This window comes from Leucoraja erinacea, chromosome 1 (genome assembly GCF_028641065.1).
Source record: "Leucoraja erinacea ecotype New England chromosome 1, Leri_hhj_1, whole genome shotgun sequence".
Lineage (NCBI taxonomy): Eukaryota > Metazoa > Chordata > Chondrichthyes > Rajiformes > Rajidae > Leucoraja > Leucoraja erinaceus.
Window position 1 is genome coordinate 115331993 of NC_073377.1, and position 15010 is coordinate 115347002.

Consider the following 15010-nt stretch of genomic DNA (forward strand, 5'->3'; position numbering starts at 1 on the left):
ACAGAATGGGGTGGAGATGGGAAGATGGGGCTAGTGGTGGGATCCCGTTGAACGTGGCGAAAATGTCAAACGATTATGATCTGTGTAGAAAATGTGGCCCATAATCCTCCAACATTGCTAAACACGTTAACACCCCCTCCCATTCCCATATTGATCTTTCTGCCCTGGGCCTCCTCCCTGTCAGAGTGAAGCCGTATGCAAATTGGAGGAACAGCACACAGTGGTTGGAATATTGATTTCTCTGCCTTCAAGTAACTTTTGCTTTCCCTCACTCTATCCCTCCCTCAGGGCCGGTCTTAGGAGGTGCGGGGCCCAATTGGGAACAATATTCATAGAAATATAAATAAATAATTATAAATGAGTTGCGTGTCGTGAGTAATCTGACAGTCAGTCGGCTTTAAAAAAATCTCCAACCGCGCATGCGCTAATTGTTCTCCTCTCCGTAAAAATAAAAATAAATAAAGTAACAATTCAATTTGTCCAAGGCTTCCAAATCTCCTTTCTGAATTACTGAATAGGTGGGGGGTGGAGGGTGATGGCAGATGGAAAGATGGTGGGAAAAATGGGAGCACACCAGGACAACATGAATCAGTTGCCATCTTATTGAATGACTATACTAGTTCAAGGGACCAATTGGGAGGAGAGTTCCTTTCATAACATGTGGGGAGTCTAGCCTGGGGTAAAGTTGCGGGGAGGACAGGAGCATTGAGAAGGAGGGGGTCGGGGTTCATGCCAGTAACCCACCGACTCACCGCTGCCACGGCGCTCCGGGCGCGGAGCCACCGCATTGTGGCCGGGTAGTGAAGTTGCTCGCGTGGCTACAAGCGGTCGCCATCACCGGACAGCGGAATCGACTGCCATCTCAGCGCCTTCTGCCGGCCCGCTCACCTCTGGCAGTGCTCTCCGTCTGAACAGTGGGGGGACCAATTCAAGAGCTAAGATCTTAGAGCGGAGTGGGTCAGCGGGTGATGGATAACATCACAGCGGGCGATGGAGCTTACTCCTGTGTCAGCGCGAACAAGGGATCAATTGAGGTTACTCGCACTGACATATGGAGTAAGCTCCACCGCCCGCTGTCCTGTTATCCATCACCCGCTCTTGAGCTGGATTCTGGCATGATCCCCGACCGCCTCCTTTCTCAACGCTCCTGCCCTCCCCGCAACTTTACCCCTGGACAGATTACCCACAAGCTGTGAAAGGAACTGTTTCTCCCCCCCCCAGCAGCGCTGTCCTTTTACAGCCGCTTCCAACTTTACAGCCGCTTCCCGTCAGCTGCCAGCAATGAGGGATAGACTTGGCTATACCTCAGTACAGCAACATTGTTCTTGATTAGCTAGCAACCTTTCTTAGCTAACAACCTAACCTTCGGCCTCCAAGATGCAGGTACATTTTCTAGCAATGTAACAAACTTTTGCGAATTTAAAAATCAAGTCTGCAATTTATCCCACCAGATAAAGCATAAAAAGAAGTTTAATTTGACACCTAATTCACTTTCATATCTTCAGTATTAAAAAAGTTATGGTCATTTTCATACTATGAGATTAGCATCTTGTTCCCTATCGCTTTTTCACTGACAACACAAAACCTGTGATCGAGGACAGTCAAAAGCCTATCTTTCTTAAAAATTAAGAGAAATGAATGAAATTTTCAGTTATTATAGATTTAAGCATTCTGAAACAAATATAAAACATCTTACTTGGATGACCTGAAATTAAAGCATTTAATTAGTTAATTACCTAATTGTAGCTAATTACAAAATTGACCGTTGTGACGGAAATAGTAATAAACACCCAGACTGCCTTGAAAATTCAAAAATGTGATATTCTCAAGATCAGAACTTTAATATTATTGTATTATATGCTGTAAATCCATAACAGATAGGTAAATAAATTACAATTTCTAGCAATAAATCATGTCTTTATGGAGAAGATCAGTTGCTAGCTGATACATTGGCATATCATAATCAGTAGCATCATCATACTCCTCAGATTGTAACCAATAAACAACTCTGTACACCTTGTTTTTCCTCAAGTTTTCAATTTTGGCATTGTAAACTACAAGTTTTTGCTCTTCAAACCACGCATGACATGCCTTTCTGCCCACTACTTTCCCATTAACAATGTCCTGTAGATTCCATTTCTTAAGAAAAGATAATTTTAAAAAATAGCCTAAGTATCCAAATAACAAACTAATCCCATTCACACAAGAATTCACAATATAACATGATTTTTAAATCTCACTGTCATGAATTTATATGCCAGATGGAAGGAATTTAATGTTTAATTCCCATAAATTAATCTAGAAACATCCACTCAATATAATCAAAATGTCTGTAGATCTGCAATGTGGTGTAACATATATATTGCAATCAATGATGGAAATGGGTTTTTAGGAACTAGGGATACGCTAAGGTCCATGAGGCTGAGGTTGGGCAGGAGGGGGGGGGGGGGGGGGGATGGGGGGGGGGGATGCGCTACAATCCCCTCATGAGACATTTTATCTAACTCTGAAATTGAAGATAGACAAAAGTTGGAGTAGCTCAGCAGGACAGGCAGTGCAGCGACTGGAGAGAAGACCCTTCTTCAGACTGAACTGAACTCTCGTCGGTGAGAGTACTTGTGATTGTCTGAAGAAGAGTCTCGACCAGAAACGCAACCCTCTCCCCAGAGCCCCTGCCCATCCCGCTGATTCACCACAGACAGGGAGTTGAAGGGAGACACGGGGTTGCACCAACTTCAGAGCCAAACAAAAAACACAGAATGCTGGAGGAACTCAGCGGGCAAGGCAGCACCCACGGAGGAAACGTATCACTTATCAGGAGCGGCCACGGGCCAGGACTCTTCTTCCCTCCCCCTCCAACAGAAAGGAACCACAGATGCAACCGTCACCGCCAAACATCTAAGAAGGAACTGCAGATGCTGGAAAATCGAAGGTAGACAAAAATGCTGGAGAAACTCAGCGTGGCGAGGCAGCATCTATGGAGCGAATGAAATAGCCAACGTTTCGGGCCGGGTCTGAAGAAGGGTTTCGACCCGAAATGTTGCCTTTGCTCCATAGATGCTGCCTCACCCACTGAGTTTCTCCAGCATTTTTGTCTACCGCAAAATGGCAATGATTCCGGGAATGCCGAGAGAGCTAGAGAGAGATGAGATGGGGAGCGGAGAGAGAGAGTGCGCGAGAGAGAGAAAATGGGGGAGAGAGCGAAAGACAGAGAGACACAACGTGGGTTGGTAGGTAAATTGAATGACTAACCAGCTGCATACCAAGAAGCTCACCAAGCCGAAGCCCTCAATCATGATGGTGAGTTTTAAGAAATTCTCAATGTGTCATCAATGCATCGATCTACATTCCTCAGTAAATGTAATTGTGTTTTGAACATGTATTAATGATGCCGCGTGAATTGTATTCAAAGGAATGCAGCGTCATTAATACGTTCAACACACATTTACATTTGCTGAGGAATGTGGATCGATGCATTGATGACACATTGTATAACTACTTGTTAACTACTGGCTGTTAACAAATGCTACAGCAGTAGTTAACAAATCGTTTGAGTCTGATGGCCGTGCAGCGGTTGTTATCCATGTTTGTTTTGTAAATAAATCCATATGGCGAATTAAAAAAAAAAAATCTTTATTTAACAAAGCGAATTTGTATTTCCGTACGAAATACGGAAAATTAACGCGGGGCCCCCCTTAGGCGCGGGGCCCAATTGGGAGAAATCGGTCCAATCGGCTTAAGGCCGGCCCTGCCCTCCCCCACCCTAGCACTCTTCTTTCACTCCTCCTGATTAATTTTACTGTTAGCCACAGGGAGAGGTTGGACAGATTTAAGTAGTTTTCTCCTGAATGCTGAACTTTGCAGGGAGACCTGATATAAAATTATGGGAAGCATAGTTTAGGTAGGCAATCAGAAGCTTTTCCCAGGATGGAAATATCAAATACTAGAGGGCTTAAGGTGAGAAGACCAAAGTTTAAGAGGTTTTTTACACAGAGGGTAGTGAGTGTCTGGAATGCACGTGAGGTGGTGGTTGAGGCAGATGCGATAGTGGCATTTAAGAGACTTTTGGATATGCATTTGAATTGGCAGGGAATGAAAGGATATGGATTGTGAGCAGGCAGACAAGAGTTGGCATCATGTTCGTTGCAGACATTGTTAGCCTAAGACCTTGTTCTTGTGCTGTATTGTTCTGTGAAGTCAATTACAAATATTGAAATGACTTTTAACCAGGTTCATGGATAGTAAAGAGAGATGGGCCAAATCCACGGAAATGGGACTAACTCGACTAAACATTGTGAATGATTGGGGTCTATAAAAGTCAATGACAATGGACTCTGACATTTTACCAAGATCAATGGCGGATCATTTAGTAACCATCAGGTCTTAACTTGTAGAAACAAAGAACTGCAGATGCTGTTTTAAATCAAAGATAGACACAGAGTGCAGGAGTAAATCAGCAGGTCAGGCAGCATCTCCGGAGAAAAAGGATAGGTAACTTATCAGGTCAGAACCTTCTTCAGATTTGAGTTTGAAAAAGTGTTCTGACGTAAAACTTCAACTAGCGTTTTTCTCCGGAGATGCTGCCTGATCCACTGAGTGACTCCAGCTCTTTGTTTATCTTAGGACTTAATTTGTAATTTCTCTTGAAAATGCAACAACATCCTGTCTCATATTGCTTATGTTTTGTATTTCATACTGATGTCTAATTATATACTGGCAGGTAAATTCTACCAGAGATGATCAAATTCGAGAGTGGCGCTTCAATATTCCTGTAATTAAAATGTTTAAAGAATTGTTCTGGGTAAGTGATAGAATATTTATCTTAAATGCTATGCTGAAAATGATCTCTGTGGGGTTTCAAATCAAGTGCTAATATCTCTGGCTCATTCTCATTGCAACTTCAGCTGAAAGAAATGAAAATAGACTCAAAACACTGGAGTAACTCAACGGGTCAGGCAGCATCTCTGAACAAAATAGGTTACGTTTTGGGTCGAGACTCTTCTTAAGTTCCTTCCTACACATGAAAATAGACTTTTTTTAATTGTGTAAGAGGGAACTGCAGATGCTGGTTTAAACCAAAGATAGACACAAAAAGCTGGGGTAACTCAAGTCTGAAGAAGGGTCTCAACCCGAAACGTCACCCATTCCTTCTCTCCAGAGATGCTGCCTGCCCGCTGAGTTACTCCAGCTTTTTGTGTCTATCTTCAGGTTTTTTATTACTGTCTTTGTATTGAGAATTTTCCAAAAGGAAAAGAAAGTCAAATATATTCCACAAAAGTGTGGTTGGCTGGAGTTATCGGCAGGTTGTGGAGTTGGGAGGTGCCATACCAAAATTCCCAAAACAAATCTAAATACAGTCATTTATAATGTAAAATTTAATACAAAAAACAAACAATAGAAAGTGGAGGTGCGGTAGCTCTGCTGGTGAGGGATGGAATTCAGTCCCTTGCGAGGGAAGACATAGGGACTGACGAGGTAGAGTCACTGTGGATTGAGTTGAGGAATTGTAAAGGCAAGAAGACACTAATTGGTGTTATTTACAGACTCCCAAATAGTAGCCCGGATGTAGGGTGTAAGTTGCAGCAGGAGTTAAAACTGGCATGTAACAAAGGTAATGCCACTGTGGTGATGGGGGATTTCAATATGCAGGTAAACTGGGAAAATCAGGTTGGTTCAGGACCCCAAGAAAGAGAGTTTATAGAATCCCTCCGAGATGCATTCTTAGAGCAGCTTGTAATGGAGCCGACCAGAGAAAAGGCAGTTCTGGATTTAGTGTTGTCCAATGAACCAGATATGATAAGAGAACTCGAAGTAAAGTAACCGCTTGGAGGTAGTGATCATAATATGATTAGTTTTAATCTGCAATTTGAGAAGGAGAACGTTCATTCGGAAGTGGCAGTGATGCAGTTGAACAAAGGGGACTATGAAGGCATGAGAGGGGAGCTGGCCAAAGTAGACTGGAAAGGGAGCCTAGCAGGAATGACGGTGGAACAACAAAGGCAGAAATTTCTGGGCATAATCCGGAAGACGCAGGATCATTTCATAGAAACATACAAAATAGGAGCAGGAGTAGGCCATTCGGCCCTTCGAGCCTGCACCGCCATTCAATATGATCCTGGCTGATCATCCAACTCGGTATCCTGTACCTGCTTTCTGTCCATACCCCCTGATACCTTTAGCCACAAGGGCCACAACTAACTCCCTCTTAAATATAGCCAATGAACTGGCCTCAACTACCTTCTGTGGCAGAGAATTCCACAGATTCACCACTCTCTGTGTGAAAAATGTTTTTCGCATCTCGGTCCAAAAAGATTTCCCCCTTATCCTTAAACTGTGACCCCTTGTTCTGGACTTCCCCAACATCTGGAACATTCTTCCTGCATCTAGCCTGTCCAACCCCTTAAGAATTTTGTAAGTTTCTATAAGATTCCCCCTCAATCCTCTAAATTCTAGCAAGTACAAGCCGAGTCTATCTAGTCTTTCCTCATATGAAAGTCCTGACATCCCAGGAATCAATCTGGTGAAGATTCTCTGTACTCCCTCTATGGCAAGAATGTCTTTCCTCAGATTAGGAGACCAAAACTGTACGCAATACTTGAGGTGTGGTCTCATGAAGACCCTGTACAACTGCAGTAGAACCTCTCTGCTCCTATACTCAAATTATTTTGCTATGAATGCTAACATACCATTCGCTTTCTTCACTGCCTGCTGCACCTGCATGCCTACTTTCAATGACTGGTGTACCATGACACCCAGGTCTCTTTGCATCTCCCTTTTTCCTAATCGGCCACGATTCAGATAATAGTCTACTTTCCTGTTTTTGCCACCAAATCATTAATATATATTGTAAATAGCTGGGGTCCCAGCACTGAGCCTTGCGGTACCCCATAATCACTGCCTGTCATTCAGAAAAGGACCCGTTTACTCCTACTCTATGCTTCCTGTCTGCCAGCCAGTTCTCTATCCACATCAATACTGAACCCCCAATACCGTGTGCTTTAAGTTTGTATACTAATCTTTTATGTGTGACCTTGTCGAAAGCCTTCTGAAAGTCCAGATATAACATATCCACTGGTTCTCTCTTATCCACTCTACTAGTTATATCCTCGAAAAATTCTATAAGATTCGTCAGACATGATTTACCTTTCATAAATCCATGCTGACTTTGTCCAATGATTTCACCACTTTCCAAATGTGCTGCTATCCCATCTTTAATAACTGACTCTAGCAGTTTCCCCACTACCGATGTTAGATTAACTGGTCTATAATTCCCCGTTTTCTCTCTCCCTCCCTTTTTAAAAAGTGGGGTTACATTAGCTACCCTCCAATCCTCAGGAACTACTCCAGAATCTAAAGAGTTTTGAAAAATTATCACTAATAATAAGATAAGAGAAGAGGAGGGAGGAGACTGCAGACCTAAGACTTTTGCCTCCATCACAGCGAGGAGGTGCTAGGTGGACTCACTGTGGTGGATGTTAATATGTGTTTATTGTTGTTTTTTATTGTATTGTATGTATGACTGCAGGCACGAAATTTCGTTCAGACTTCGGTCTGAATGACAATAAAGGAAATCTGTAAATCTGTAATGCATCCACTATTTCTGGGATTACTTCCTTAAGTACTCATTTCATTCCAAAAAGGAAGAAAGATTCTCAGGGGAGTAGGAGGCAACCGAGGCAGACAAGAGGAGTTGGGGATAGAATAAAACTAAAAGAAAAGATGTATAAAACAGCAAAGAGTAGCCGTAAGCCAGAGGATTGGGATACTTTCATAGGACAACAGAAGGAAACAAAACGGGCAATACGGGCTGAAAAGATGAAGTACGAGGGGAAGCTGGCCAGGAATATAAAGAAGGACAGTAAAAGCTTCTTTAGATATGTTAAGGGAAATAGAGTAGCAAAGTCAAATATGGATCCCTTGAAGGCAGACAAGGGTGAAATTATTATGGGCAACAAGGAAATGGCAGAAGAGGTGAATAGGTACTTTGGATCTGTCTTTACTAAGGAAGACACAAACAATCTCCCAGATGTACTGGAGGACAGAGGATCTAAGGGGGTTTTCATTAGGCGAGAAATAGTATTGGGTAGGCTAATGTGACTGATGGATGATAAATCCCCTGGACCTGATGGTCTGCATCCCAGGGTCCTCAGGGAGGTGGCTCGCGAAATAGTGGACTCATTGGTGATCATTTTCCAATGTTCAATAGATTCAGGATCAGTTCCTGTGGATTGGAGGATAGCTAATGTTATCCTACTTTTCAAGAAAGGAGCGAGAGAGAAAACGGGGATTTATAAACTGGTTAGCCTGACTTCGGTGGTGGGAAAGATGCTGGAGTCAATTAATAAAGAGGTAATAATGGGGCATTTGGATAGCAGTAAAAGGATTAGTCCAAGTCAACATGGATTTATGAAAGGAAAATCATGCTTGACTAATCTTCTGGAATTAATTTGAGGATATGACAAGTAAAATGGATGAAGGGGTGCAAATGGATGTAGTGTTTCTAGACTTTCAGAAAGGCTTTTATAAGGTCCCGCACTGTAGACTGGTGACTAAAATTAGAGCACATGGTATTGGGGGTAGGGTGTTGGCGTGGATAGAAAGTTGGTTGGCAGACCGGAAGCAAAGAGTAGGAGTGAACGGGTCCTTTTCAGAATGGCAGGCAGTGGCGAGTGGTGTGCCGCAAGGCTCGGTGTTGGGGCCGCAACTGTTTACCATATATATTAATGATTTGTAAGAGGGAATTAGGAGCAGCACTAGCAAGTTTGCAGATGACACAAAGCTGGGTGGCAGTGTGAACTGTGAAGAGGATGTTAGGAGGTTGCAGGCTGACCTGGACAGGTTGAGTGAGTGGGTAGATGCAGTATAATATAGATAAATGTGAGGTTATCCACTTTGGCGGCAAAAACAAGGGGGCAGATTATTATCTCAATGGGGTTAGGTTAGGTAAGGGGGAGGTACAGCGAGACCTGGGTGTCCTTGTACACCGGTCACTGAAAGTTGGTATGCAGGCAGTGAAGAAAGCTAATGGGTCCTGAAAGTCCTGAATGGCTAATGAAGTCATTCTTAAGGGGTTGGACAGGCTAGATGCAGGAAGATTGTTCCCGATGTTAGGGAAGTCCAGGACAAGGGGTCACAGCTTAAGGATAAAGGGGAAATCCTTTAAAACCGAGATGAGAAGAACTTTTTTTCACGCAGAGAGTGGTGAATCTCTGGAACTCTCTGCCACAGAGGGTAGTTGAGGCCAGTTCATTGGCTATATTTAAGAGGGAGTTAGATGTGGCCCTTGTGGCTAAGGTGATCAGGGGGTATGGATAGAAGGCAGGTACGGGATACTGAGTTGGATGATCAGCCATGATCATATTGAATGGCGGTGCAGGCTCGAAGGGCCGAATGGCCTACTCCTGCACCTAATTTCTATGTTTCTCTATGTTTCTAATGGAATGTTGGCCTTCATAACAAGAGAATTTCAGTATAGGAGTAAAGAGGTTCTTCTGCAGTTGTATAGGGCTCTGGTGAGACCACGTCTGGAGTATTGTGTACAGTTTTGATCTCCTAATTTGAGGAAGGACAACCTTGTGATTGAGGCAGTGCAGCGTAGGTTCACAAGATTGATCCCTGGGATGGCGGGACTGTCATATGAGGAAAGATTGAAAAGACTAGGCTTGTATTCACTGGAGTTTAGAAGGATGAGGGGTAATCTTATAGAAACATATAAAATTATAAAAGGTCTGGACAAGCTAGATGCAGGTAAAATGTTCCCAATGTTGGGCGAGTCCAGAACCAGGGGCCACAGTCCTAGAATAAAGGGAGGTCATTTAAGACTGAGGTGAGAAAAAACGTTTTCACCCAGAGAGTTGTGAAATTGTAGAATTCCCTGCCACAGAGGGCAGTGGAGGCCAAATCACTGGATGGATTTAAGAGAAAGTTAGACAGAGCTCTAGTGTAGTCAAGGGATATGGGGAGAAGGCAGGCACGGGCTATTGATAGGGGACGATCAGCCATGATCACAATGAATGGCAGTGCTGGCTCGAAGGACCGAATGGCCTTCTCCTGCACCTATTTTCTATGTTTCTAAGTGAGCTTTTGCAGAAATTGAATTAAAAAATACAATTGAAATTATTCATCAAAGATTTATAATAACATTTGTATTCAGCTTGTGAGTTTGTCAATCTATCTATTCATAAGAAAGTGTTACTCCAAACAATATTTCTCAAAGTTAGAATTTTGACAGCATAGGAGATCATTCAGCCCATTTTGTGTTTGTTGCCTCTTTGAGTTTGCCAGTCGTCCCAATTCTTTATTTTCTCCAGCACATTTTAGAAATTATTTCCTTTCCCAACACAATAGCAATTCCTTTTGGAATTTTCGTTATGGAAGCTTTTTCCACGATCTCAATTGTCACGTAAAAAGAGATTTTTCTAGTTTATTTGCCAATTATTCCTGCCCATCAATGTAAATTTTGTTTCCTTTCTATTCATTTTCTGTCCGGGTTCAATCCCAGTTGTATAACATGGAGGAATTCCATGTAATAAACTAATTTTCCGCACATGGGTGTAATCTTTAATGTATCTGACTTGCAATGAAGGCCATCTTCATTTTACATAAACTTGAACTTGAAACTTCTTGGTTTATTGGTCAAAAGTATAAAGTCAAAATCAAGGCTGTTCACATTTCTCATGCTCTACATTTGGGCAAATATCCTAAATACAAAGCCCAAGCAGCGAGTTTGTAAAACAACTCGTAATATTATCATGGAACAGTGCAGTAGAGGAGCAGGCCCTTCAGCCCACCATATCTGCACTGATCATGATGCAAATCTAACCATCTCATAATCTCATCTGCCTGCACATGGTCTATCCCCCTATTCCCTGCCACATCCCATGTGTTTGTCCACATGCTCCTCAAATTCTGTTTTCATGTCTAACTTTCTTGTAATTTTTTGCAGGCATTTGTGGTCAGAAAACTTCCTGGTATTCAAATACCATTGGATCAATTCATAAATGAGGTACATAATTTATTCAGAATGGAATATACATTGGCTAAATGTCACTGTTAATTCTCTTTAAGTGAACGTTGATAGTTTAAGATTATCAAATGAAAGGAGAATGGAATTATGAAACATGTTCTCCAAAATCATTTATTTCATTCTTTATTATTAATGAATGGCAGCAAGCATCTGTATTACTTTGTTTCTACAACAGTGTGTGGCCATTGTCTTTGTCAAGTATTGGTTCTTTTTAAAACATGGGGGACACAATGAGGCCTAACATCTGGGGCAGGGGCCGGCAACCAACGGCCCACAGGCCGGATCCGGCCCGTAACCAGAAGTCATCCGGCCTGTATTTTGTTGCAATTAGTATTCGTGACCTGGGAAGTGCAGCCAATCCCGGGGCAGGCGATCCAACCTGGGTGCTACAGCCATTCCTGGGGTAGGCGAGCCCACCTGGGAACTGCAGCTGGTCCCGGGCTGCTAGAATTTAGGAGCTGGCAGCCTCCAACTGGAAACGACCCTGAGGGCTCTGGTCGCAGAGCCTGTGGACTTACCATCACAGAGCTGGGAGACTTTGGAGGCTGTGGTGGCCTGTCCCCCACCTCTCAATATATGGGGGGGGACAGGTCTTTACCACCCCCCCAGGATTTCCGGACATTGACTTGCAACTAACATAAATCTGTTGTGCTTCAAACTAATATCTGTACTCATACCAGTTTAGTCATTCAACATGCCTCTTAATTTAACATATTTGAATATTGAAAATAAAATAGAACTAAAAATTGCAAATGTTACTGTGCTCCTGTAAGGAAGGAAATACAGTGGTGTTCTCATTCTATCTTCATAGTGATTGCAACTGTTGCTCATTGCGCATCATGAGCCACATAGAACCACATGATTCCAAATACCTTTTGTTATTTCCACTATCCTACCTGTATTCTCCACTATAAACATTGGGTATCCAGGAAGCACATGGTATTTATAAAACCTTTATTTCAGACACAGGTCCATATAACACATCATACAGTATAAGGAGATACAAACAATACATTAAAAATTGCATATTAGCCTATAAGATATACAAGCTATTGCACCAATGCCATCTTAGCCTAGAAGTGAATCTATAGCAGCTTTTCAGAGGGCTGACTAGGGCTTCAATTATGTGGTTCTCTGACTTGTCCAGGCGACACATAAAACTAAACATCAGCTGTCTTAAGAGTGCCTCACAGGTTGGCACTCTAATGGACACAAACAATTGACTGGCACTATGCCAGCTAGGGACACGAAGCAGCAACCTCGTTGCATCATTGTATGCTACCTTGAGCCTCTGCATACTCTTTTTCTTATAGTTAGACCACAATTGAGCAGTATATAACGGTGTGATATAGGTTCTGAACAAGGAACACTTCACAGAGCCCATAGAAAACTTCCTTATACGTATGTTAGCTTGAAAATAAATTTTACAGCGCTGTCGGAAGAGGTCTTTGTCATCCGTCCAGTCATCGGATATGACATGACCTAGGTATTTAATTTCCTCACACACAGTTGTCTGGCAACTGTCTGGCAAATAAAAGGTCAGAAAAGTTGATTTCCTGTCCTAGTTGAAACAAAGGCCAATACAGAAGGGTGCAAGAGCACAGTAACATTTGCCATTTCCAGTTCTGTTTTATTTTCAATATTCAAATATTAGTTAAATTAAGAGACATGTTTAATAACTAAACTGCTATGAGTACAGATATATTAGGCTAGATGCAGGAAGATTGCTCCCGATGTTGGGGAAGTCCAGGACAAGGGGTCACAGCTTAAGGATAAGGGGGAAATCCTTTAAAACTGAGATGAGAAGAACTTTTTTCACACAGAGAGTGGTGAATCTCTGGAACTCTCTGCCACAGAGGGTAGTCGAGGCCAGTTCATTGGCTATATTTAAGAGGGAGTTAGATGTGGTCCTTGTGGCTAAGGGGATCAGAGGGTATGGAGAGAAGGCAGGTACGGGGGATACTGAGTTGGATGATCAGCCATGATCATATTGAATGGCGGTGCAGGCTCGAAGGGCCGAATAGCCTACTCCTGCACCTAATTTCTATGTTTCTATTAGTTTGAAGCACCACAAATTTAAGTTGGTTGCAACCAATACTTGACAAAGACAGTGGTTACATGGATAGGTGACATTTTAGATTACAACACAGGCAAGGGAGGGGGGTTTTGATAGGCAGCTGGTTGAAACAGAGGCCAAAGTTAAGGAAGGAAGGAAGAAAGGTGTGAGACAAGTTTGAAGAGTTATGGGATTGTAAAGACAGAGGGAGGAAATTAGCAGGGAGAGGGGTGTATGGATGGGGAGAAAGGAGGGGGATGGGAAGTTGACTGGCTGCCTAAAATTGGAGGTATCCACATGGAACCTGTACGGCTTGCCCTCTGATTGACTGCATCACAAGTTTGTTCCTCCTGTGTCCTGTTGACTGCCAATTTCCATTGTGATTGCTTCCTCTTTCTGGTCCATATTATATTATTTTTCTCTTTGACTGCAAATGATCATGAACACGCATCCCTTGACACACCTCACCTTCAACAGTTCAACCCTTCTTTTGGATGTTGATCTTTTTTCTTATGCTTTTGCACAACACCATTCTTGTACCCTGCAATCAATGTATCATTTATTCCCGAGCAATATATTGTGGTTGACTTTCTTTCAGCTGTTGTCTGTCCAAATTTCTCACCCACTCCCTGCACGTTGAAGGCATTTTTTTGTGGAGGCCAATTAATCTGCAGTCCCGCACATCTTTGGGATGTGGGAGGAAACCCTAGGGAATGGGGAGCACATGCAAACTCTACACAGACAGCACCCAAGGTCAGGATCAAACCTTCATCGTTGGCAATGTGAGGTGGCAGCTCTACCAGCTGTGCTACTGTGTCACCCTAAATTGTGTTAAATACAAACAAGAGGTAAACTACTATTCCGTGGGAAGTGCAAGTCTGACTACTGTGAAATGGCCTGAGGCATTTTGCTGTGCTAAAGGTGCTACATCTATATATTACTAAAAGTCTGATCTTGACCGCTTTTGGCCCACTGTGCTGCGATTTCCGAGAGAACGCCGCCACCTACAGCCGTCATTTTTGGCCATCACACTCAGAGCCCCCCTCCGCCTTCCGGGATCGGAGGATTTTTCCCATCGATAAAAAAAAAATCAGTGAGATATTAATGTTTTTTTTTAATTTGCCATTCTCTCTGCTGCCCCCGCTGGCAGCAGGAGGGAGGGACGACTATAAAACCTGGAAGTGTAGTCCCTCACTCCGTCTCTGCCAGACCAAGGAAGCGAGAGGGTCACGGCTCTCTGAGCTGCCAATAACACTGAATGCACCTCTACCATCCGGTGGGCGGCGCGACTCACGTCGCAGCGGCCTCTGCAGTCCATCTGTCTTTTTGTTATTTTTTGTCCTGTTTTAATGTAGTTTTTATTTTTTTGATGGGGTATGTGTGTGTGTGTGTGGGAGGCGGGGGGGGGGGGGGGGAAACTTAAAAAAAAAATTCCCCTGCACGGAGAATCCGACCTTTCCCTGTCGGGTCTCCGTTGTCGTTGGGGCTGCACCCTGGAGCGGCCTCCAGCAGGAACGTCCAGGGGCTCCAGTCACGGAGCTGCGGAGCTACTCACCATCACGGAGCTGGCCGAGTCCGGAGCGGGAGGAGCGGTGGTGGCGCGCTGCTGCGACCCGACCCTCGGAGATTCGGAGGCTTACCGCAGGTCTGGTGGACAGTGACACCGGGAGCCCGCGGGTCCCTGCTGGGAGACCGCTTTTCGGGGCTTCCGCAATGGCGACTTCTCCCGCCCGAGTAGCGGGGTCGAGGATGACCTGGAGCGGGGCCTTACATCATCGCCCGGCGTGGCTTCAACGGCTGCGGGTCTTTGCCAGCGCCCGCCCGGGGCTCCAACAACAAGACCCGGAGCGCGGCTTTGCATCACCCAGCACGGCGTTAATGGCCGCGGGACAACTGTTATCACCCGCCGGCGGCTTTGACTCTGACAT

The 15010-nt window shown here is 43.8% G+C and overlaps 1 protein-coding gene across 2 annotated transcripts in view; it reads left to right on the forward strand.

Annotated features, from left to right (window-relative positions):
- Nucleotides 1-15010, forward strand: part of LOC129700896 (probable E3 ubiquitin-protein ligase HERC3) — a 275970-nt gene that overhangs the window by 241515 nt on the left and 19445 nt on the right. For both annotated transcript variants that reach the window (XM_055641695.1, XM_055641704.1), the window contains exons 14-15: nt 4721-4801; nt 10946-11005. In XM_055641695.1, coding sequence (XP_055497670.1) covers nt 4721-4801; nt 10946-11005 — 141 coding nt within the window. The remainder of the gene's footprint in view (nt 1-4720; nt 4802-10945; nt 11006-15010) is intronic.